The following is a 25,891-nucleotide window of genomic DNA, read 5'->3' as shown; positions in this document are numbered from 1 at the left end:
TATGATCAACACAAATTGGCTGACCGAACTGGAGACAGAAGGTAGCTAGATCCTAGAAAGACTTACAGAAGGCCTAGCTAAAGCGGGAATATGCATGCAGATATTCCAAATGCCTAATGTGTCCAGAGGAGCCACACTATCCCAGGAGAACCAAGAACCAGAACTCCAACATCTCAGCTGTGGAACTACATTATCTATGACAAGCAGGTACACCTGCACTGTCCCGGACCGATCTCTTGCTCGTAGTGCCCACGTTCCAATCCGAAAAGGACCAGGAGGTAGTAGGTCTTCACACCCCTGGTGTGGGTGTTCCTGGCTAGAGAAGGTTTTCCTAAATCCAGAACTGCTGAAATATTTTCCCAGCCTGTCCAGTACCAGACATATTGATATTTCCATGTGTTGCTGGAATATTTATACTTCACCACAGTTCCTAGCACTAACTGGTAAACAGAGGAAGGACCCCATGTCACTGAAACAGTAGACTGCACCGCTAAACTTTTAGGGTGGACTTCTGGATGTATGGGTGGTGGGCTTTTAATTTTCGGGATTTTTGAAAACTCTTTTTGGTGCTGGAAATAGAGCAGGTGTGTTGTTAGGCCTGAGACTCAAGAGTAGAAAACTACAAGGACTTGGTAAAAAACACTACAAGGACTTGGTTCCAAAGCACCACATCTGCATTTCACACTAACCTTGCACCTCCAGCTTTGGCAAGCTAAATACATGAACGTAGGGAAATAATGTAATGTACCACAGGTGCAGTCAGAAGGCTCATTATGATAACATATCTGAGAGGTAGATTTTCCAAACCAGAAAAGGAGAAACACTACAAAATAGTTCTACCATTTTATATGCCTGAGCGGATTGTTTTAATGCCTCATATTGCCAGGGATAGCAGTACGCTTGTAAAGCCCACAACAGCCTGAATGCCAGTTTGGATGTCTTAGCATAAATAAATATGGCACAGATAAAGTACTGATTACTGAGGAAATGCTTAAGAGTTTAAACTTCCTGTGATGTTGTGACTGTGGCTTTATACAATCAGGAGAGGCTTGGGAATGATTGCGGATACGAGTACCTTGTTGAAAAATCAAGGCTCGTTCACCCCAGGATACTTTACAGCATGACCTTCGACCAGGCACATAAAGGAAACCACCTGACTCAATAATGGTTAAGGTATTATGGTTTTAAGAGTCTTAAGTTAACTGGACCTCAGGACTCTAGCCTCCCTATTATCTGTAGTTGCAAACAGGAGTGGCTGTAACTCTTCCTCCAACATAATGTGGGCCTATCCTTTTCTAGCTTATCAGCCAGAAACCACAGACTTTAAGTTGAATCTTTCGTATACCTGCCAATATTCAGTACAAACCTACACAATGCATCTGTTTGCATGTTCTTGATGCATGGAAGAAAAGGTAGCTACAATTAATTTTGTCTACATGAGCCCCCTCGCTCGCCAACACAACCTCAACATCATCTCCTACGCCGACGACACCCAGCTGATCCTCTCCCTCACAAACGACCCCGCCACCGCCAGAACCAACCTACACGAAGGGATGAAAGACGTCGCCGAATGGATGAAGAACAGCCGCCTGAAACTGAACTCAGACAAGACGGAAGTCCTCATCCTGAGAGCATCGCCCTCCGCCTGGGACAACTCCTGGTGGCCCCCTGCCCTGGGCACCACTCCCAAGCCAATGGACCACGCTCGTAACCTGGGCTTCATCCTGGACTCCTCCCTCTCGATGACCAGACAAGTCAACGCCGTCTCGGCGTCATGCTTCAACACCCTGCGTATGCTCCGAAAGATCTTCCGGTGGATCCCCACCGAAACCAGGAAGACGGTCACCCAGGCACTCGTCACCATCCGACTGGACTACAGGAACACCCTCTATGCCGGAACCACAGCCAAACTTCAGAAAAGACTCCAACGCATCCAGAATGCCTCTGCACTACTCATCCTGGACATCCCCGACACAGCCACATCTCCAGACACCTGAGGGACCTGCACTGGCTCCCCGTCAGCAAGAGGATCACGTTCAGACTCCTCACCCACGCACACAAGGCTCTCCACGACCTGGGACCCAGGTACCTCAACAACCGCCTGACCTTCTACACTCCCACCCGCCAGCTACGTTCCGCCAGCCTCGCCCTCGCCGCCGTTCCACGTATCCGCAGAGCCACCACCGGAGGCAGCCAAGACATGGAACTCCTTCCCCATACACCTCCGACTGACCCAGGACCACCTTTCCTTCAGGAAGCAACTCAAGACCTAGCTCTTCGAGCAATAGCAGACCCCCCCCCCCACCCCTCCCCTGCCCCCCCCAAGCGCCTTGAGACCCTCCGGGCGAGTAGCGCGCTATACAAATGCTATGATTGATTGATTGATTGTTTAGCTTTGCCTTGGCAATAGGCATGAAAATCTATGGATACTACAGGTTAGTGAAAACCTGACTTTTGGTGTAAGAGATCATAAGTGGAGAGGTTATCCTGAAAGAGTTAGAATACTGAAGGCTACATTATAAAAGAATCTCTTTGTGCCTTGAATATAGGCTAGTGCCTCTAATTTTTCCAACCCCACTGAGAAGTTAAAACTAAGCTATGCTTGAAAAGTAAAGAAAAGAAAAACTGGAATTACAAAGAATTTCGAGATACCGTGACAAGATGTTATACTTGTATATAAGATATATTCACAAATATTGATATATATCCAACTTCCTCAACCATCACTAGTACCAAATCCCACTGTTTGTTAAGAATGGATCATCCTACAGCTTCTGCTATAATCATTTTGGCACTGCAGGACATTTGACAGACAACTCTAATAAGGGTTCAAAATAAGAATGCAGTAATGTTCCAGACGACAGGTGCTCTTACACTGGGTAGACACTGCAAACTTCACACTCGCAAAACAAAAACCTCTTCCAGGCTTCTGTAAAAGGAGCATGATGTAAATGATAGACCCAAATAACAGTCAATCTTACTTTCGGAGCCAGATTTGAGTTGTTAAGGGGAGAACTTTCACGAAACACTTGCCAACGGAAACGCTTTGAAAATCGAGGACTGATACATTGGTGAAAAGGGCAGTAAAATTGGTAGGGAATGCATTAGCTAGTATTCATATCCTGGTTCCCATATTGTTATGAGGCCTGCCAAAAATATGGTTTTATTAATACCAAGAATAATATTAATCATTTATTTGCCTGTCACAACACCATCTGATGCTAGTAGTTATGATGGAGCCTTGTGATGATTTGACACGTTTGCCTTTCTTGGGGTTTGTTTTACAGGACTCAATCCATATCCTCCTTTAGGTCCCTACAAACTCTTAACTTGACCATTTCCTATAAGGCTGAAAGTACTTATTTTATTATAGCCTTATCTAGGGGAGGCCAGCATCCTGGAAGCATACTGTTTTATGACACCACCTTGTATTATAGCCCTGTAGGAGGTTACCCTTCTGGCCTCATAAATCTGAGGTGGTAGCCACAGTTGTAAGAGAGAGTATGCGCATCATATGTTGCACTTCAAGATCTACTGCAATGCAGAATTTCCAAGAATCAGACGAGTAAACATGATTTTACTCTTTAGGGGTTTGAGCAACAATATCATGGGCCAATCGAAATGGAGAACCACAGAGAATTGTTGAAAGCTTTTGAGGGATCTTGAAGAGTATCAACGTAGAGGTCAGAAGAGTTTATGTAGAAGCACAGCTCTTCCATGGTGCCTTTACAGTGTTAGTCCTTAAATATGATGTGGGACTAGTCACGGACTGTAGTATTTAATCCCCTATGGTAGTTACCATTTCTCCCTTTGTGTCCATACACCCGTGAAGAATAACAAGTTTTAGAACATACAAACAAATCTAGAAAAAAAGTGGAAAAAGAAGACAAAACTCCCACACATCTCCACTGTACCCACATTAATGTCATTTGGGGAGAAGAGCTCAAAGTGTTTGCCTTCTGAGGCAACTGTCCAGGTGACAATATGGTAGAGAGAGTGCCCACTGAATGAGCATATGTGAGCCTTGAAGTTTAAACACTGACTACTGATGACTCACAGCCCGTCCACAGGGAAGAATTCAATCATGTGACTTTATGAAAGTTCCACATCTGGAGAAGCAGTGTCTCCACTTTTTCATATTAAAGGATGGAAAACTGAGTGGCATCACACACCTACAAAGAAGAAAAATGGCCCCGATATACAGTAAAAAGCATAAAACATCTGAAATGACAAAATGTATTTACAAAGGAAGATTCAGTGAAAACCTAGATAAATACAGAGCCCTGTGTTATGGGATCTTTCTGAAAAACAGCCAAAAAATGGAAGTAGAACCATCTGTCACTGTACTAGTCAATGGAGGTTCACTGGTTTTCTGAAGCAACACTAGAATTATTTCCTCTTTGTGAGGCATAGTTCAATTTGATTTTTTGATCTTTTGAAAGGGAGAAAATAAAATTGAGTTTGAAATGCAAAGGTGCGCTATATATTTTTAAACCCATTGTAAAATGCTTGCAAGTTGTTTCAGATATACATACTTTTTATTAATGGCAACAAAAAAATAGCAAGAAATGGCCAAATATGTTTTTATGTTTGGGGATTTGATTGTATTATGCTAAAACAAAAAGGTGCTTTGGTATCTGATTAAAAGTTTATGAATGTTAATGAGAACCCGCAAAGTAAAACACAGCTGTCCCGTCCCCCCCTCCCTCACAGCCACCTCCAATTTACAGAGAGCTAATTTAATGTTCAATGTGGTTAAACATATTTGAAATAAATCCTTAGCCATGGAGGAGATTATATCTTTGGCTTTCGCCCAAGGTTAAATTATCAGAATGGGCTTCATCTATGCCTCATGATGGAATACCTGAACTAGATGGCTTGTGATACTGCCAATAGGCCTTTCTTGTGGCTTAAACGTAAAGTCAATCGACTGCATAAAATATATATGAACAGAGTCGGTCTTTTGATACTTTATTAATGGCATTTGTCAGCAGCTCTTGCCTATTCGGAAATGTACATTTGTTGAGCTTTTGAATGGAAAAGGGTAGTAAAATAGTGAGGTATTAGTCCTCTAGTTCTGGTAAGCATAAATCCCTCTGGGGGGGGCTCTCATTGAGTCTAGACCAGAGTTATTCAAACTGTGGGGGGCGCAACGCCATTTCAGGGGGGGGGGGGCGTGCACTCCACCATAAAATTTCACCGTTCATTGTTTCCCACGGCGGAGAGGCAGAGTGGAGATGCAGGGGCCCTAAGAAGGGGTGAAGACCATCAACGCCTCATTAGCAAGCAAAAGGTCTTCAAAAGACCTGTGAAGTACTCAGTGCGGCTGTGTGTGAGCCTGCGAAGTGGTCTCATCCCGGGCTGACACCCACAGACGCAGGAGGGGAGGGTGGGGAGGGGAGGGGAGCCCTTTAAGTCCAATGGTCGTTGCGCACCTGTTCTTCACCCATTTCAAATGGGGCTTTTGGAATAGAGAACAGCAGCCGATTAGCACATAGGAATGTCACCACTGAAGTGGCACCAATGAAGTGGACAGCACCATAGATGGCAGGAAGTGCCGCGAAATTTGCGTGCACAAAGCTGCTGCATACTACTACCTTTTGGTAGTGTGGCACTTCTTCACTCCTGCTGTTTGCCCTGCGTGCTGCCTCGCTGTAAAGGGTTATGGCTCTGAGCATTTTAAATCACCAACAGGTAAGTCAGATCTGAAGAGAAAGCGAACAGACAGTCCTTCATAGGGCATCTGCTTGCCTGAAAGTAGTATGTTCACTTTCGGTTTCACAGCATAGTGAACATCGCATACTCCCTGTATCCTATTTTTTACTGTCTCACTTAATGTCTGCCTCTTTCTTTAGTTCTATTGTTTATTTATTTGGGAGTTTTATAACCCCCTGCCATTAAACGTTCGGCTACTTCACTGGGCAGTTTTGATTTAAGCCTGGCACCCTCAGGCATAAAACACCCTAATTAAAGCCCCCTACAACATCCATTGCACGATAGGCAGAGGCTTTGCATCTTTAGGTTTAGCACCCTACTCTAACCTCAGCATCCTAGTCCCTCACCTAGATATGGTGCAGCCTTCAGCCTCAAAGTCTATCCCAGGGATGAACGTGTACCATTCACTACCCCAGAGGAGCGACCTGCTTCACCAGATCCCAGAAATCCTGGCCACTACCATTGTCCCAAAGAAGACACCTGCCTCACTCCCAGGTCCAGGGAACAGGGACATCTTAAGGATTTGGGGGGGGGGGGGGCATATTCAGAACAGCTTTGAATTTATGATCCAGTTTCAGCTCTTTCATGCCCTCTTTGGTCTGGTCACTGACTGTGCACTGGCACACTGGTCCAAATTATAAATGTGTTGACATTTCATATTCAGGGATAGTGACGTGTGTATTCAATATTGTAACACAGCGGCAGCTCACTAATATTACTGCAAATAATCTCTGTGACACCCTCCCATTTCTTGTGTGTGCAGTGCTGTTTTGTTCTAAAAGAAACTTTTTTTTATGGGTGTTGCATGAAACTTAAACACATTTGTCTGCAAAAATGTCTTTAGTAGACTCTCACACATCACCACAGTAAAAATAAAAGGAAAATGCCATTTAAAACAATCTGTTTAAGAATGATTCAAGATAGTCAGGGTAAGACTCTCTCCAGAACAGATCTGGCTCTATCAGGGGTCCCCCCTTAAAGGCTGGGGCCCTGGGCCAGAGCCTACGTTGCCTATGTCTTAAAACGTCTCCGCCAGGGAAGACACCTGCTACAACCTGTGTATCAAATAAACTGCCTACCTTAATGCCTGGCAGAGGGAGTTTTCACGGAAAGAGAAGCTGTGATAGGATGGGCAGTGCAGGAAGGGGGAGTTTTTTCCAATAACGAATGTGTGTGGGTCCACGGATTCCAGTAATTACTCCGTATGGGTCCACAGCAGTCAAAAGGAGACGAACCGCTAGATTAAGACACAGCGTTGCCGCCAATACAACCTGCTAGATGCCTGTAGAGGATCAGATGGGCTATCATTATACCACTACTGATGGTCTGGTTTAAGAATACTGAATCGTCTCCGGTGAGGACTTTCCAGAGATACATTTAGTACCATATAATTCTAAAAGCTCACACAAATAAACTGCACCAAAACTCCAATGGGACATACAAAATAAGTATGAGAAAACATGAAGGAAGTACATGATCATGAAATAACTAATTTTCCTATGCCAAGGGGTGTATATTATTTTCTTTATTAATGAAAAAGCGACTTTTCTTTTTATTCTAATATTCATTTTTAATCAACTGTCTTCTCAGTAATACTCTGCACATTTTAGGGTGAAAAGTTTCAACCTACTTCTAAGATGCAAAGTGTTTGTTGCAAAGCTTCTTCCAATAATTACTACATACCCACGGTCAAGGCTCTGAAATGCGATAATGTTTGTTTACCTCATTATGCATTACTGCTGCTTACATTGGCAGTCAACCTGGCTCCTGGTCCAGTGCAGAGGCCTGATTTCTGAGCCCAGGTTTTAAAAGCATTTTGATGACCGAATGTTCCACTGTGCTCCATATTTACACATTCCCTTGGGTGTGAGGAGTCAAAGATGAGCATGGGCATGGGCAAGTGCAATCGGTTCTCTTAACTCTCTACCCTGCACCCTTCCCCTCGCCGCTAACGTCAAGTAATTTAAACCATCTGTGACGACTGGTCACGTGCTCCAACTGATGAGGATTATTTACAGAAAAGGGGCTTTGTTACAGCACAAGAACATGATGCCAACAAGGAAGCTCAGGAAAGCATTGTAAGGCTCCAAGTGAAAAGTTGCAATAGTTCATCGGACGACAGCGCAGCGGCATCTGCTACAAAGGAGTAGCGATTTACGAGGTCTCATCGAACAAAGACAAGTTTGAAATAAAAAAATAGAAAAATAGGAAGGGTGTTGGCAAGTTGACACTCGTCGTTCTCAATCCGAATTGAACGCCTGCCTTTATTCCGAGGAATCTTATCAAATACGTTCTAGGCAACGAAACCATGTGTTTAAGAAGCCACAGTAATTATCAGCTCTTCCTTAATAACATTTTCACAAGATTAAGGTTTCGCTGGATGTTACTGGTTCTGTGTCGCAGAGCTGGCGGTGCGGGGGGTCGGCTTTCAGAAAAAGTGCACTGAGCTTCAGACGAGTAGAGGACGAGTGCCAGAAAAAGAAAACAAAAAAACACCATACACACTTTACAAAGCCTAGTCTCAAATAACAAGGGCGCCAGTTGCATGCAGTCAAACACAGCAGCATACAGGAATGCACTAAAAGAAATAAAGAACTTAAAGTTACCTGGAAGTCTATTCATGTTGACGCCTTGTGCAGAAAGCCCAATTCCCATGTAACTGCAAAAATAAATATCACAAAAGTTAATCGACTTTTACTAAATACAAAAAAATAAACCTCCTTACAAAATTACTTTAAAGAACTATTAAAAGTACATTTCACGACATTTAATTAAATATGAATTTCTTTCACCTTTGCCTCATTTAATCCTACATCAGGCAAACTACAACACAAGGATGGGAATCGGCCTTTACTACACAGGTTGAGCCACGTATGCCGTTTCAAAGCAAGCGGAACAATGCTTGCCTGAACCACGAGGGGTGTGTTTTTAAGGCTGGTTTTAGGGCTCAGACAGGGATCGGGTAGTTTTTAAGGCAGGGGTCCAGATTTTAGGGCTCATGGGGGGGGGTGGGGTAGATAAGGGCAGTTTTAGGGCTCAAGGTGGGGGTGGGCTGTGATCAGGGTAGTTTTTTGGTAGGGATTTAGGGCTCAGTTCGAAGGTGGGGGTCGACCAGTTTTTAGGGCTGGGGCCGTGCTTTAGGGTTCAAGGCGGGGGTAGGGCAGGAAGAGGTGTGGCCCAGCGGCCAGGGTGCCTGATTCCGGCCCATAGGGTTCACGGTTCGATCCCCGGTGCCGGAGTCAGGTTAGCCCAGCACCATGTGACTATGGGCAATAGCTTGCTTAATCTTCCCTACGGCCCCCAGTGCCGGGTTACCTTTCCAGAGGTAGCTGTGCTCTTTACAAATGCTGGTATTTCTTTATTTTTGAGGGATGGGGTCAATTTTAGGGCTCAAGGTGAGGGGGCTGGGGTCGGGGTAGTTTTCTGGGCAGGGTATGGCTTTTAGGGCTCATGGTGGGGAGTCTGGTAGTTTTAAGAGCTGGGGCGGATTGCAGGGCTGGAGTTTCAGGTGTTGGGGTGCAGGGCTGAGGGGCCGGGTGAGCACTTTCCACACATATCCCTTTCGCAATCATGCCTGTCCAATGAAATTCGTTGTAAAGGCATGCATGGTAAAAGCATGGGTGGTAAAGACGCAGTGGTTCAGAACGCATTGTTTAGGTATGCTTGATTTCAGTGGCTGCTCCTCCGCTAAGGCAGCGGAGCATCGCCCACTGCTTTTTAGCAGTGAAATTAGGAGAAAATAAAATGATAACGTGAGTTATCATTTTATTTCCTCCTACTTATGCAGCTTTGCATGAGGGGTCTGGGGCAGGGGAGGAATGGTAGCACCTTCCTAAGTGTGCAATGACCTTGGCCGGCCCTCTCGGCCCGCCCAAAAAAGTCTTACACATTTTGCATGTTCTCCATGCAGGCTGCCTTACAGCCTGCATTCAGAACATGCCAGTCAGTGTCTGAGCGCTGAGCAGCGTTAGGATTGGCTGACAGGAAGCCTGGGTGTGCTTCCTGTTGTTCAGGTCAGCAAGGGAGGACTACAGAGGAGAGACGGAGCAAGGAAGCGGCAAGCAGGTACGTTTATTTTTTATTGTCCGCTTCACCTGCGCCCTCCGCCCCCCCTGCCCCGCCCCCTACCTTCGATCCATGCTGGCTGATGCTTTTCGGCTTATGCATGCGTGGTTGCATTATACAACCCACAAGGATACAAAGTCACTATGCAATGCCAAACCAGCCGAAGCTACAGTGATTAGGACGTATTTGTAGTGCTTCCATAGCACCCACATGCTGTGGTTATTAAAAACAAGAGCCAGGAGGGTAAGGTATATCTGTCAAAGACCGGCATGAAACAGTGAAAGTTAATATACACTGTGTAGTCTAGACAACTACCAAAGGTTTCAGAAAAGCAAGGTAATTAAGAATTGCCAAAAAGCATCAACAGCAGCGTGTGGTGTGTATGGATTTGAAAAGGGTATGTTACTAACTTGGGGTAACAGCAATGGGTCCCCCTCTAAAAGGCAAGTGATTGGTTTCTGTGGCCAAACCTCTAGTCAGTAGGCACTTATTAATCACGTTTTAATGTGTTCTAAGGAGGGTAGGATGACTGTCCAAAAGTAACTGAGAAGTATTTGACGTTCACCAAAAAATTATATTTGCTCCATTAGGCATCAGGGATGGAGATCTAAAAGAAGCATTTGTGTGCTTTGTCAGCCCAAGCGGAGCACAACGACTTTGAACTGACTCAACAAATTCAAATGCAACCTCCGATTCACTACCAAAAAACTAGGACATATTTTTTAATGGTCTCCCGGAAAAATTCTAGGTGACTAACACAGTTTATTTACTTTCATGAATACCATTTTGACTACTACAGGCAGGCTCATGATTGGGCTCTAATTGTAAAATCCTCAACTGGTTAACCATTAAAATAAACACACTGTTATTTTTGTACCAATCAGAGCCTTGCAACACTGACTTCCTCCTTGGTATCTAATGCAATTCTATCATACCTAATGCAATTCTATTACCTAATGCAATTCTATCATATAGCTCTTAAAGAACCATAGGTTTTTCCGAAAACCTGCTTCAGAGATTTCAGTTCGACAGGTGATAATCTCTTGTTAGTGACCTACTCTAGGCTTTGGAATTTGTCCCCATACATTTTGATACCTCCTTTTCATTATTGTTTTTTTATAAAGGCTCAGAAAAGGTCCTTTTGCCAGTAATGTCTACTTCCCTCTTCCTTCAATTCTCTCTCCTTGGGATACACCTTGAGATTATTCAGTTTGCAGAACGCAGAAGCTTTTCACACAGTGACAGCACAGTACGAATGCGGAGTCCATTTAACCGCCAGCTGTTGTACTACTTAAAGATTCACTTCTGAAACATCAGTAATTCATTAATGTGTTTCGTAAGAAATTCCAGCTCGAATTTATGAAATTAAGGAACTGATTAAAACAGAAGCGCTTACACTGATGGGAGGAGTTTGCAAAGACTCAAAGCTAAATCCTAACCGAACCAGTTTGCATTAAGGCATTGAAATTCTTGGTTTTTGGAACAAATTATTTTGATGATTTCAGGAAAAAAAATAAACAATGTCATTCTTGGGCAACCAGTTTAAGTAATGCATCGATGCAGACAATAACCAGCACTGAAAAACAAGACATCTAAACTTGTCAAGCTGGGGAAATGGTTATTATTTCCCCCTAGTTTTGCTACAAGCTTATTCCAGAAAACAAATAAATAGAAAACACGTCACCAGCGTGTGGTGACCATATGCTTACAATAAAAAATGTAAATGATAAAAAATAACTATGGCTTGTAAATACAACAGAGCAGTAGGAGTGCTTCTTAGCACGCATGTGTATTTATAACAGATATACACACCCCACAATTTCAGAACACAACATAGAAAATATAATTCTTTACTGCTGCAAGAAAAGGCAGTATTGGCTTTGAATTACTGCAACCTTAAGACAGAGTCTGGTTCACGAAAGCATTTGGGAGTTAGGGAAGCAGTACCATAGAACCGTCCTTTAACATGCTTTTGTGAATCGGCACCAAAACATTAAACTCCTTTAGTAGAAGTGCAAAGAAGGCAAAATCCTTTCTATATGGACTATGTGTGTGTTCATATTACCTGAAAATTCCCATTAAATTCCCATTTTAGGTGACCTCTAGCCAATTCACAAAGGCATCTACGTGTATAAAAGAGCACTCAGGGAGAACTACTTTACATAGTCTAAAATACAATTGAAAATAGGCTGTATCGTTTAAAACACACGCACGACTAAAAGAAATAAAAATAGGGTAAAGAATTAAAAGAAAAAATACAACGACCAAGTAAATTATTGTCCCGCCAGCCCTTCCACCCAAGTGCACTTGTTTTTAGGTACATGGTTAGGTAATCAAGTAAGATGTAATCGTTTTCAGCGCATTCACAGCCCTATGTTGTATCCTTTGGTGGGTGGAAGCAAAACGTAAACATCAAATGAACAGACAATGGATTTAATGGGCTGCCCCAAAGCACTTTAAAGTATGTACACATTTATAATTTTTTTTTTTAAATATGATAGTTTTGTTACGTGCATTGGCAACACAATATCAAGCCGTCTCTAAGCCAGCCCTAAAAAGTGGATGAATGCCTTGATATCCGGGAGAGTCTATAATTGGATACGAGGTAGCCCTGAAAACATTAACAAACACAAATCCAATCTCTTGCCACCCATGACCTACATTTGAGACGAAGAATCATTCATTTGCAAAGTCCGGACAGTAAAGTGTTATTTACTAGGGCCCAATCTTTGGTTCAGACGTTGTTTAAAAACTTCATTATTTTAGACAGAAGTTTAGTTTGTGTCAGAACGCAATGGCATGGTTATGTGCCCTCTGTTATTGTTGCATAGACAATCTCTACTTGAGAAAATTCTTAACACAAAATTGTAAAGCTTAATACAATTTGAAGGAGACAATATAAATGATCAGATACCTTCTTTTACACAATTTTGCCGGCCGAACAAGTACGATGCATTTGAATGCATTCAGATACGATTCAGTCAGGCTCCCATTGGCTTCAATGGGAGCCTGTGTTCCGAACGTGAACACAAGCTCGCATTGACATAACGGGTGGTTGGTGATAATAGTGCACCCTGTGGCGGGCACCTCTTGGTGTCTGCCACATTGTGCTTGGTCTGAAAGGCGGGACCCCCTGTGTATCATCAAGGGCACGATTCGGAGGGCCCAGAGTGAAGGGAGCGCTGCTACGGACTCTCAAAGACCGATTCCGGCAGCCTTTTTGATCCTGGCAAACAGAATCGGAAAGGCTGTCCGAATTGTTCATCGTGCTTGCTCACTCAGAAACAGAGTTCATAGAGCTGTATGAATCTGCTTCAGAAAGGCTCTATCTCTCCGAATCACTTTCAGAACCGATTCGGTCAGCGCTAAGGGTTTCCAGGCGTCGTACTTGGTTGTTCGTAATAGGGAATAAGTCGGTCGGAAACAAGGGCTCCGGATAGGTTTAGATAAAGCCAAATCCGATTCGGAGGCCTTCCGACCGAGATCGGAACCGACCCCTTAGTCTTATTTAATACAATGCAAGTGAAAATATGGCAGGGACGCTTCAATGACTTTTTACGTTTTAATTTTTTGGGATAAAATATTTGACAACTATTGGCAACATTAGGAATACACAACACAAAATATTCAAAGTATAGTCAACTTCATCTTCCTTAACATGAAACTCCCTCCTTCTTGAATATTCTGAAACCTCAAGCAAGGCTAGGAAATCATGTGCCTCAAACACGTCTTGAAACAGGTGTACTGAAAAGGTGAATCATGAAGAAGCTGTAGAGACAGAATTAGAACTTTAGCATTCTAATAATCTAGGGCTGTGTCTAACGCAACTATAATGGACAACTACAAATCTCGATGGTACAAAGACCACAACCAAAGACTAAACACTAAGGTTGGTGGGCCTTTCCTACCTCAAGCTATGCTTATAGAACATGAATGCCTTAACTTCCAATTGCACCTATAGCCTAGCTGAGTACCACAGGGGAGCATCTAACCCTACAGACAAATTATTTCTTACCAATCTGCAGATTCTGTCACTTCACTAGTGATGTGGGTCAGGTCTGGAAATAAATGTAAGCGTTTACAGGGAAAAATTTACCTCTCTTTTTTGCCGCAGCCATGGTCTCAAACTATGGGAGTCCAACTGCACAAGCAGTGTATCAATTCCATTACCTGCTGCCAGAAGGGCCTTTGTTGGGATGCCATAAGCTCTCACTATCTGCACTGGTATATTAGCAGCCCTTTAATCTGTTAAAATAAATCAGTGCACCTCGTTGTGAAGCATCTCTACTAATTATGAATCTTCAAATCTTTTGCGTCATTTTCCAGACGTTCTACCTTCAAGGTGGGCAATTGAGGTTTAAGCACAGTCGGCAAAGTTCCCGGAACTCTGGAACCTAAAGTCATTGTCCAGCGTATCGTCTCTTCTGATAACAATCTTCTATTCAAGATCACCATATCCATTTCAATATCTTTCATCCCGCCTTTAAATTCCTTCAGTGCCCCCTTCATGGCGAATACCTAATTCTCAATTCACTGCAGGCATTCTGCAACTCTTTTACTACATCTGGGGCGAATATCTCCCTATGGTAAAGTGTAAGTACATTTTGAAAAGTTTATTAAGCTTGAAAAAAATAGTAAAACTATTTTTTAAACACATTAATTGTATATATTTATTATAATGTAGCACAAAATAAAAATGTTACAGCATTACTAGCTTTAAGGTAAAATATAATTTGGAATATATTAAATGGAATTTAAAATAATTCTGAAAACAAGTCTAAAAATAAATTCCCATTTGAGGACAAAAAATATACATTATGCCTAAATATTAAAACTGTATAAAATCAACTAAAAGTAACTTATTTTAATAAAAATGTTTAATTTTGTTAAAATCCAAAAAGGGTTATTAAAATGTTCAAATGCATGCAAACATGTTCTCTTTTAAATAATTGTTTTTAACATTAAATTACCTTTATTTATATATTTACTATTTTAAATATTTTAATTTAACATGCTTTCCTATGGGGTTCCAATTCAAGTTCCTACTACTATTATTTTCAATGAAGGGTGTTGCAGTACCTGTGGTAGACCATGTGTGATGCCAGACTTACTCCAGCTTTGAGCTGGAGTACATTTACAGCAGTTTGGGATCCTTCTAAGCAGTAGTAACTTTAGAGGCATAGTTTGTGGATTGGAATGAGGTTACTCTTTTGTGGGTGGGTGCATGTCCCTCGTTAACTCTCCTCTTAAAACCTCAGACTTTTCGCAAAAAGAGAACGAGGCACAGAGCTTTCTCTGGCTCTGCCCCAAAGATCTGGAACTCTCTCCCACCGGAAGTTCACAGAATCTCCTCCAGGGCTGCCTTAAAAATGAAGTAAAAATAATCCTAATAAACAAAAATGTGAAGCGCTCGGATATCCTTCGAAGTCATGTTCGCGCTTTACAAAACTTTATAAATAAATAAATGCAGTTCCTACCCTAGCTACGTGTATCTAGTGTGTATCACAGACACCCCCTCCCAACCATGTCCTCCTCCTCCTCCTCTCGTTCATCTGACACTATAGACCACTTTTCCTTCTAGCTCATACAGTGCATTCCCTACACTGCTCTTCTATCACTACTTAGTGAACCCTAAAAACATTTATCCTGGCTTTCTGTAATCAGCACATGCTGCGGTTTCCTCGTCTGTCACTGCTATGTGGGCACTATTGAGAGTTTATCCTAGATGCCTGTAAATGGTGATGCCAGGGTAATCGCACATGCTGGGATTCGCTCCTCTGTTCCTCTTATATTGAGCAGCACTACAGAAAATCTATCCTGGATTTTGTATCCGGTACAGTAGGATACCTTCTATGTCCTATTTGTTTGCGAGGATACCATACAAGTACAGGTGCACTGAACATAAGAAATTGTGTGACCATCATTGTGCTTGAGATGCTTAGGCAGGAGACCCAAGAACTGTACTTCGCCGAACTGTTTACTCAAATTTTGTTCCCTGAAAAACAAGGGAATTGAGACTCCATTCAGCCAAGAAATAACTGCTTGCCTACTGGTATGGATATGTAGTTGCAGAAAGAGTGGTGTAAGTAACATCCTTCTTAGTTCCAAAACTGCTAGACATGTGCAAAAGATGTGGGTAACCATCTCTTGCTTATACCCACATAGGCAACTGCTAGGATTTGACAGACGGCTCTTCCACGACGGACTGAGATCTTTCGTTTTGAATTGACTAAAGCAAAACAGTATAAACTGGCGTTTTAGTGAGGATGAGAAAAGAGTTTAAGTATGCTTGGGGCTTTAGATGCTTGTTGTTTTGATGACTAGCCAAGCGTGATGTTTTCATGCAAATTAGTTCTTGTCTTGCAGTTGTGACAGGACTTTTGCTGCTATATTGGTTAGACAAAAGCAAGATGCTCTTACGATTAGGATAGTCCATGCTTCTTTGATACCTAGAGCTTCTATAGCCAACCACAGATAAGCTCCCAAGACATTTTTGCCTTTTTTTCTCATCTGAGCCCCAATTTCATACCAGCACAAATTGTTCAAAGACCCACTTTGTCAAGTTATGCTTGTCTCTTCATGCATCTCAAAGGCATTCATACTTTGCAGCTCGTGATTCACCAAACCAAATTCCAGCTGAACTTGAGCAGGAAAGGGCGACAGGGGCAAACAAAAGAAAGATTTAAAAACGTTCATTTGTAGTGAATTCTACATGGGCACCTCATTTCCATGCATGGTTTCCAGGCCATATGCTACTGTCGGAAGGAGCTGATCAGCCTTGACTGTTAGCAGTGGTGGTATGTTGGACAACCAAGTTTCATTTGCAACTGCTTAAATGAGGAGGTTAGAGTGTGTGCTTTGGCCTGTAACGTGTCAAGATGTTGGTTAAAGGTCGTTTTATTTGGAGATCCAGGTAGTTGTAGGAGGATACAACTTCTACGTCTTTTGCTCTTGACAAACCAGTTAGGTGACTTGTTCTTTGGGTCAACTAAGTGAACCGCCTTTGTTTTACTTAGGTTCAGCTTGGGACCTTGTTGCTCTATGTATCCTGTCAGTGTGTTTATTGACCTTTGTAGCCCGAAGGGTGTTTGACTCAGTACGACTATATCATCAGCATATTGCAGGTGCTCAATTTTCTTTGCTGGCAGTCTTTGGGAATGCCCTCAACTTGTGACCAGTGACAGTGGAGGTCTGCCAGATAGAGGGTGATATATACCCATTTCAGTCCATTTTTAGTTTAAATCTTGGACATTACCCTGCTGCCGTTTCCAACCTTAACCTGGACCCATATATCACTATATAGTGAAATGATTGAATGTAACAATTTTTCAGGTATGCCCCTTTCTGCCAGTTTAGTCCAGAGACCGCAACGGGGAACTTGTGGAAAGCCGATGTAAGATTATCGAAACGTGAATAAACGGCTCATTTGCAGTAATGCCTTTACTGCTAGAATGGGGAGAGCTGACAGGTTAGTAATTGTCCCCATACCTGTCCAGAATCTTGTTTGTGCTTTCAATATAAATTGCTTCTCATTAGCACATGACTGAAGATCTTCGAGTACGCAGGAAGCATATAGTATGGCTTCGATATCCATTAGAGCTATTAGCCTACACTTTAAAGGAGATGATTGACTGCCACTCTTATATAATGGATTGAGTATACTTCCTTTCCATGAGGGCATGTGATACTGGAACTGTAGCTATTAAAAAGAGGTGTTAAGTAAGTGTCTCAGAAATTATTATACTTGAAGACAGCATTTGGAAGACCGTTAGGGCTGGTAGGCCCTCTGACTTAAACTTCTTTAGCATCCTCTCCAGATACTTAACAACTGTTAAGGGTTCTTCACGGTCAGTGTGGGGTGAATTAGCGGTTGAAACTTCTATGTGTCGGCTGTGGATATGATGATCTACTGAGTTCTGACTTCTTGTGGTCCCCTGGCAGCCTCTGATAATGACTTCACCAGGTTTAATTTAGTTGGGCTGTTCTCACTGGTCATCGGGCTGACTGGAGAGGAGTTCATTGCACGGATTGGGACACTCTGATCTTCATGGTAATTCTTGCATTTTGGTGACCAACCTGACCAGTCTCTTTATCTCACCCCAAAAAATCCTTTGCTGTTCGGTAGCATATTAATTAAGAGCATGTTTCATAGGTCTTCCTGAAGAGTTTTTTTTTGCTTTCCAGCATTCTTTGTTGTAAACGGTCCTCATCTGTTGGAGGTATGTTTTATTGAGTACTTTTCCCATGTTTACTTGCAATATGCGTCTTCTAACTTCTCTCGCAAATTTGCTTTTTAGTTTGCACAGCTCTTTGTGTACCAACTATGTCTTTGTTGATGGGCGACTGGGCTTCCTTGCATGTTGAAGTGGGGTGTTGGGTGAGTTGAAAATATAATGTGCCCAATTATGCATCTTGTGTGACCTCTTACAGAGTTATTTCTAAGTGCGAGGACCAAAGCCATTATTTGTTCTGTGTCTGAACCAAGCCATCTTTTTGTATTGCAACCATTAGGAAGTGAACATAGCCTGTTTGTTGTGGGCAGATTAAAAGGTGCAAAATTCGATTTTAAATGTTTGAGGGAAGTGGTCACTCTCGGGCTAAAGAACGATCTGGAATAACTTGACCAGAAACAAATGATTAGTCATTTATTAGCATCTAGTTGATAATTGAACGAGTCCTGCCACTGAGGAAGATTATGGTTGCAGACTTATCCTCCTTAAAATTGCCATCTAGAATTTTTAAACCGTGGGTTTCCAGTTTTTGACATAGGTAAGAGGCTGAGTCATGGCATATTAAGTTCTTTTTTTTCTCGGAGGGCGCAAGTTCAGGGTAAGCAGGTTTTGTAATAGTCCTATGTTGAAAACCCCTGTGAATAAAATGGGAGTTCTGATGTAAGTTTTACAAAGACTTTATTGGTTCTACGAAGGTTGTAGACCTCTCTATCTACTTGCATGGGTGGATATATATGTTTAAAAATTAAAAGTGCCTTTGGAAGTTTCTTGGGACTTGTATTACTACTTTAGTTGCCAGGCGCCGCTAGATTCCTTGGTCCATGTTTTCTTGTGACATTTGTATTTTGTTGAAATATATGTGGAAAGGCTCCCCGAGGATGCCCATAGCATGAGGTCCTCACTGCAGGTATGTCATGTTTCGTATACCCCATTACTGGGATAGGTTTTAAGCTCCATGTTTACTTTAATATTAGTATGACAAAATTGCGGAGGTAGATCATTGTGTGCCTGTCATAGGGCATTTTACCAAATCCATGTACATTCGAAGAGCAGATTTTGATGCGATTGTGCTCGGACGGAGCTGATGTTCATCAGGTACCAACTGCGATCTAAAGCTTGAGGGAGCCAAGACCATTCATGAGATTTCTCAACCATGGGAATGATTAGGCATACCTTGGGCGCTCTTTCTCTGTAGGTTTCATTATCCTAAGCTTTGGCAGGTTTGTCATCTACCCTCCTTGACACGATCCCCTTGTTGAAATAGGTCCTGATGGTGGAATACTTGGTTTACCATGTCGCTTGTTGCTTGAGAGTAAGAGGAAAAAGAACGGAAATCAATGAGAAGGCAAGTGGTAAACCATGGAAGTTGAGAGGGATAACCTGGCCCGAAGGACAGCATTAGGGTCAGAGCCGCAAAATCAGGCAGCAGATTCTTTCAGGTATGGTCAAATTGCTGCCCCTGCCAATATTCCGTAGCCGGAGAAGTAGAAATTTGTTAGGGACAACCTCCACCATTCAGAAAGAATGGGGCAGTGTTCACCTGGTTTTGAGGCGCACTGTCAGCATTTCCTCAATGTTAAAGTCTACAGTAAGGCCAAAGGCACTAGGACAACTGATTTCCACAGCACCTTCTCCCTAAGTGACTGCTTTTTCTTTTTAAAATAGATCAGACGCAATTTCACACGAGTTGAGAGTTGGATTTGACAAAAGGACTTTCACTGTACCAGGTGCTACTGCGGAGGTCTTCTGCTTAGGGAAGGAGAGATGAGGATTGAATATCATTGGGTATTGTTGGCCAGCTCCTCACCAGGAACTCCTTCAGCCTGAAAAAACGTGTCAATCGTATACATCAAGGCAGGGCTGCCAGTGTCTGCTGCTCTTTGTCAACATTTATCGACAACACCTACCACCCTTCGATCACCGTCTTTTCGGTTCACCTTGGGTCTAAGCTTCACAATACTTCACTCATCATAAAGATAAATATGCTATTGCCACTTAAGCATACTCATACCAACTTGGGTCACCTAACTCTCTTGGTGCCCATCGCCACAAGACTGAGAGACAAACAATGGCCCTTATTACCATGTGGTTGCAGAAGTAGCCACATTCATCTTATATTTTAATAGTCTTTAAATGGGAACATGTTTTTATTGACTCCTGGAAGTGACTGAGAAGATTCTTCTACAAAAAAGTTCTATATGAAGCATCAGCTCCTTGAGTGGACATAAATCTTAAAAGTAGTCAGAATGAAGATAGACCATTAGGACGCCTTTCTGTGTCTTTCTTTCTGCATTATGGTATAATGTTGGTCCACAATGACAAGATACGTTTTCAAGATAACTATGACCTTAAATCACATTTAGATTTATTGTATGCAACTGTAGCTCAATAGGCGATCCAAAACGCCTGGCATGGTGCTTCTGTCCTTTGTGGATCAATGCTGAGCACCACTGAAATACAGTTAAAAAAAAAAGTCCAAGGAGTCGAAGTTCCATAAAAATATGCAGCTTCAGAAAATAACAAATCAGCACCAGATCATTACTACGTGGTTTCTTCACACCTCGTATCTACGTTAATTGGGTAACTTAAAGATCATATGATTACATTTACCCTTTGTATGCCCACTGATTCTATTAACAGAAATAGATAAATAGGAATCGTCACACAAAAAAAGTGCCCTCGCCACCGTCCCCCGCATCCGAAGAGTGACCGCCGGTGGCAGATCACTCTCCCACCTCGCCGCCAAGATGTGGAACACCCTCCCTACCCGCCTACGGCAGACCGAAGACCTCCTAACCTTTAGGAGATTCCTCAAGACCTGGCTCTTCGAACAGTAGCAGCATTCCCCCCCTCTTAGTGCCTTGAGACCCTCACGGGTATGTAGCGCGCTTTACAAATGCTATGATTAATTGATTGATTGTGTTGCTGGGGGAGTTCTAGATACTACTTATCAGTAGAGTATCAGGCAACAGCAGGTAAAGTGACTACCTACATTCACGCACTCAGTGCACTGCGGGATGAGCAGAGGAGTACATTTGCAACCTCCTGAGCCACTCTGAAGACCACACTTCTGTCCTAGCTGGAGGTATCACAGAAGTGAAATAAGTCAGCTAGGTTTAAAACAAAAAAAGGTTGGCTGAAAACAGCCAGGCTTTCGTGCTAATCATTCCTATTGGACTCAAATGCTCCTTTTTCTCTTGAAGAGATGTCTTTATCTCACGCGATAACTAGTTGATGTGGGACGGTGTTCATTTTGAACAATAGCATTAACAATACAGATACTGTCTGGAGACAAATGCCATTTTGAAAACAGCTAAAACTTAAACTTGTCTGCATTCGTTGTGATCTGCATTAAGACACTACATTCTGTTTTACAGGAAAATAATCTATTGTTAGAAGAACAAGAAACAACATGAATCCTTTTCCTCTTCCAATGGTGTTTGGCACAGCAGGGATTTTCAGATTTTTGCAATTGGATTTCTGGAAGCGAAACCGGCTTCACGACAACAATGAATAACAAGACAGAACACACATCAATTTAGTCAGCAAAACCAGAGCAGTCACTAAAGCAAACAGCTCATCCTCAGCTCAATTGCAACTTAAATGGAAACAAGCATTTACAATGCAATGGTCTCGGCATTATTAAAGGTAGAGCTATTGGCATTGCTCATGACTTTTTTTTTTTTAAATCATAAATAAATGGCATTGTCATTTACAATGCCAATAGCTTAATCGTTAAATAGATGGCATTGTCATTTACAATGCCAATAGCTTAATCGCTCGCAAATGCAGGACCTATTGCATTTCCACCCACACAGAGCCACACACACAAAGCCACCCACACACACATACAGAGCCACCCACACAGAGCCACCCCCATAGAGCCACCCTCACACAGACAGAGCCACCCACACAGAGCCACCTACAAAAAAAGCTATCCAAATAGAGCCACACACACCCAGCCACACACACACACCAGGGGCAGGAGAGCAAGCACAGCTAGGGGGCAGGAGAGCAAGCACAGCTAGGGGGCAGGAGAGCAAGCACAGCCAGGGGGCAGGAGAGCAAGCACAGCCAGGGGGCAGGAGAGCAAGCACAGCCAGGGGGCAGGAGAGCAAGCACAGCCAGGGGGCAGGGGAGCAAGCACAGCCAGGGACAGGAGAGCAAGCACAGCCGGGGGCAGGGGAGCAAGCACAGCCAGAGGGCAGGGGAGCAAGCACAGCCAGAGGGCAGGGGAGCAAGCACAGCCAGGGGGCAGGGGAGCAAGCACAGCCAGGGGGCAGGGGAGCAAGCACAGCCAGGGGGCAGGGGAGCAAGCACAGCCAGGGGGCAGGGGAGCAAGCACAGCCAGGGGGCAGGAGAGCAAGCACAGCCAGGGGGCAGGAGAGCAAGCACAGCCAGGGGGCAGGAGAGCAAGCACAGCCAGGGGGCAGGAGAGCAAGCACAGCCAGGGGGACAGCCTCCCAGATATTGAGGCATACTATATGTTGCATGTCACCGTTATTCATTGATATATAATCTCATCTCACCTCCACACATTGATATGTATCGCAGCTCACCTTCATTCACTGATAGGTAATACCAATTCACCTCCACACATTGATATACAGCATAGTTCACCTTCATTTATTGAAATGTAATCCCAGTTCATCTCTGTACATTGATACGTAGGACAGCTCATCTTCATTTATTGAAATGTGATCCCAGTTCATCTCTGTACATGGATACGTAGGACATCTGACGCAGCCAGTGGCTGCAGAATGCTTTTTTTTACAATCCCATTTCCTCCCACCTCGTGTTCGTATTGCCTGTTCCCTCCCACCCATTGTCCGTGTTGCCCACCCACCTTGAGAAAAAAATCTCCCGTGCTGACCTCCTCGTCGCGTTTTTTTGGGGTTTTTTTAGCTTTTAGCCATGCTGCACAAATGGCGAAAAGGCATTGGCAAAGCCGGTAATGTTTGCTTAGGCGACACTTATTGGCTTTGCAAATTCTTGTTCCTCTAACTTTATCCCCTCCAATGAGCGCATGTCCCCCTGCTTTTGCTCTTCCCAGCTAATCAAGCCTCTGAAGTTCTCTTCATTGCCAGCTGGTGTTCCCAATTTCTTCCCCCTTTTTGCAGCTGCCTGTATCATCCCCATTAGTGCGCTTCTCAGCCTCCTGTGTCCGTGTAGCTGGTTTTGTACCGGTCGCTTTTCTTGTGTCCAGCTACATGCGTCACCCACTGTCCTTGTTACTCCACCTTCATCTCAGTGGTGTGGGCCATGCCCGTGTTTCATTCCCCTATGTGCTGGGGACGCTTTCACTGCTGCCACCTATATTATGATGGGTGTCTGAGGTGCATTGCACTGCTGTCTGTGCTGTAACAATTCAGTGTGAAGTAAGCCTGCACCTCTACTACTTGTGCTGTACCTAGGGCAGTTCGACATGTTTATTACGTCCAGAAAATATGGACATTTAGTAATTGATGACTGGTGACGCAGTAAGTGTCTCACAGGAGACATTTTCTCCTCCAGTCAGTTCCCCTGTAGGTATCTTGACTAACTTTTGAACGGACCGTAAACATAGAATTACATTTTCAAGCAAGATATCTGAAAGTGGATTTTACATAATTTTCGCGCAATGTAAACATATTTCCCACAAATAAATTGCAATTTCATACACCACCTAGCTGTAACTGATCTATGTAGGAAGTTTACTGGGCGTCTGCATGCGCTGCAACTATTCAGTGTGAAGGAAGAGTGCACTGCTGCTCTTGTCCTGGAGGTGTTTTGTGTAAGCGCACTTCTGCTGCTTGTGCTGCCCTTCATCAGTATCAAATATTCAATTCTGGAGAAAGCGGCCTCCTCAGAGGTCTGTGATGAGAGGCAGGAAAATCAAGGTTTAAGAGCTTAAGGGGTAGCCGATTGACGGACAAGTGAGTAGGATAGGCAAGAGTGGATAAAGGATTTCTTTTTTTTTTACTTTAGTGTGAGTGGGATAGGCAAGAGTGAATAAAGGGTTTCTTGTTTTGACTTTAGTGTGCATGCGCGTTTCATGTTAACGTTCTAGTCTTATCGTTCTACATAAACTAGGAGATATTCACGAGAAGGAGGGAGTGAGGCTGCACGGGCCAGTTTGGTCACAGATTGCCAATTTTGAATTCCTTATCAGTTTAGTGTCAATCGATTGTGATCACAGCCAGCGCGAGCCCCCGCCAGACTGCTTAGTCATGTGAGTGCGGATTGTGTTGAAAAGTAGGTGTTGTTTTTGCCGCTTTCAGCAGTTCTTACTTTCACTGCAGCTTTTCTTCAATTACATATTGGAGCATGTTTAATAGCCCTCTGCAGCGTAGCCCCTCGCTGTAACGAGGGCTGTAAAATAGAAGGGCGTCTCAGGCATGAAGCTCTCCTCCGACTACTCTGGTAGTTAATAATGTCTCAGGAGGGACTGATCGCGTGAAATGGGGTCAAAGGGCACGCGCATCCCGCAGGCGGAAAAAATGACAACAGTAAAACACCCACCCACACAATAGCTTTAAAATTGTTTTCTGCTTTACAATAACATTAGTGGAGAGAGGGGAACGAGAACAGCAGCGGACGACCTAATTAGCGGGAGGGGGGCGGGAAAAAGACACGGCGGGGAAAGAGATACGGAATTCCATCTTCTGTTCCCCCGCCACGGGCTGTCGCACCCCACTTCTGGCTAGTGCCTGCTGCTCCCGGGAGCCCCCCTCGCCCCAGAGGAGGCGCGCGTCGGCTGAGGCCTTCAGTGCACACTGCACACATGGCCTGCGCGGCAGCGGGCAGCCCCCTTCACAGCAGCAGCGCCGAGCCGGGCCTGGCCGCGAGATCAAGAGGAAGAACGGGGGAAGCGAGGAACCTGCCGTAGCCTCCCTGTGCTGTGACGCCCACCTGAGATGAGTGCTGGGTGCCGTGGAGCAGGGGTCTGACGCTGGTGGAGCTGGGCTGCACTGCGGAGGTTGCTGGGCATTGCAGGGACTGCTGGCTGGTGAAATGTGTGCCTTGTGCATGTCTGTTGCGTCAGGCGGTCGGGGAGCAATGGCGGCCGCAAAGCTCCACAAATTTCGGATTCGGGGGCATGCTTTTGGCGATCTGAGTGACGGATGACGTCACAGGCGAAAGAACGCAATAAAACACGCCCCCGAATCCGAAAGAGACGGGGCTTTGTTGGAGTGACTCCCTTCTCCTCCAATGGCTGGCCTCCGTTGAGGAAGCCAGCCAATGGAGGAGAATGGAGAGAGGTGGGTTCAAAGCCCCCTAACTCCAAAACATTAATTCTTCGGGAATCCGCCCTCACTGCTTCGCTGTGAGAGCTAGGTCCCTCGACCTAAAAAGCCATTCCAAATAGGGAGAGTGAGGCGATAAATGAAATTAAGGAATGCTAGATAAACCACCTTTGAAAATCTAAAGCCTAGATTCTGAATAATGGCATTGTGGTATGAAGCTATTGAACTGCGTCTGAGGCTAAGCTGGGATAAACCCGATGCTGCTCAGTGCTCCATAACCCCCAGCAACCTGCTGATCAGCAAAACTGAGCAATACGTTATCAAGGTGCATGTCTACATTGTGACACCAGATAAAATATGTTTTCAGTGGCGGGTGCAATGTGAACCTTTTTGGAAATGATTGATCATACAGGTAAAGAGAATTTTTATTTAGGAAGTATAAGCATCTTTAAAAATTCATTTGGGCCTAGTTTTTAAACATGATAAATTTGATGACCTTGTTTTCAAAGATGAAGGAATTAGAAGTATTATTTTACGCTAAGGATCCTTTTTGTGTTTAGTGGTATTTCTTCAATAGCTGTGTACCCGAGTCCCTCTCAAATCAAAGTCAAAGTTACAAGTAAGGTATAACAGCTTGGGAACATGGTCTTCTAA

General features: G+C 43.7%; 1 protein-coding gene across 4 annotated transcripts in view; it reads right to left on the bottom strand.

The window, feature by feature from the left end:
- RANBP9 (RAN binding protein 9) overlaps positions 1-25,891 on the bottom strand; it is a 315,855-nt gene that overhangs the window by 195,263 nt on the left and 94,701 nt on the right. For all 4 annotated transcript variants that reach the window (XM_078687988.1, XM_078687990.1, XM_078687989.1 and 1 more), the window contains one exon: positions 8,322-8,374. In XM_078687988.1, the coding sequence (XP_078544114.1) occupies positions 8,322-8,374 (53 nt within the window). The remainder of the gene's footprint in view (positions 1-8,321; positions 8,375-25,891) is intronic.

This window comes from Lissotriton helveticus, chromosome 4_1 (genome assembly GCF_964261635.1).
Source record: "Lissotriton helveticus chromosome 4_1, aLisHel1.1, whole genome shotgun sequence".
NCBI classification, from domain to species: Eukaryota; Metazoa; Chordata; class Amphibia; order Caudata; family Salamandridae; genus Lissotriton; species Lissotriton helveticus.
This window is presented reverse-complemented; position numbering and strand designations above follow the sequence as displayed.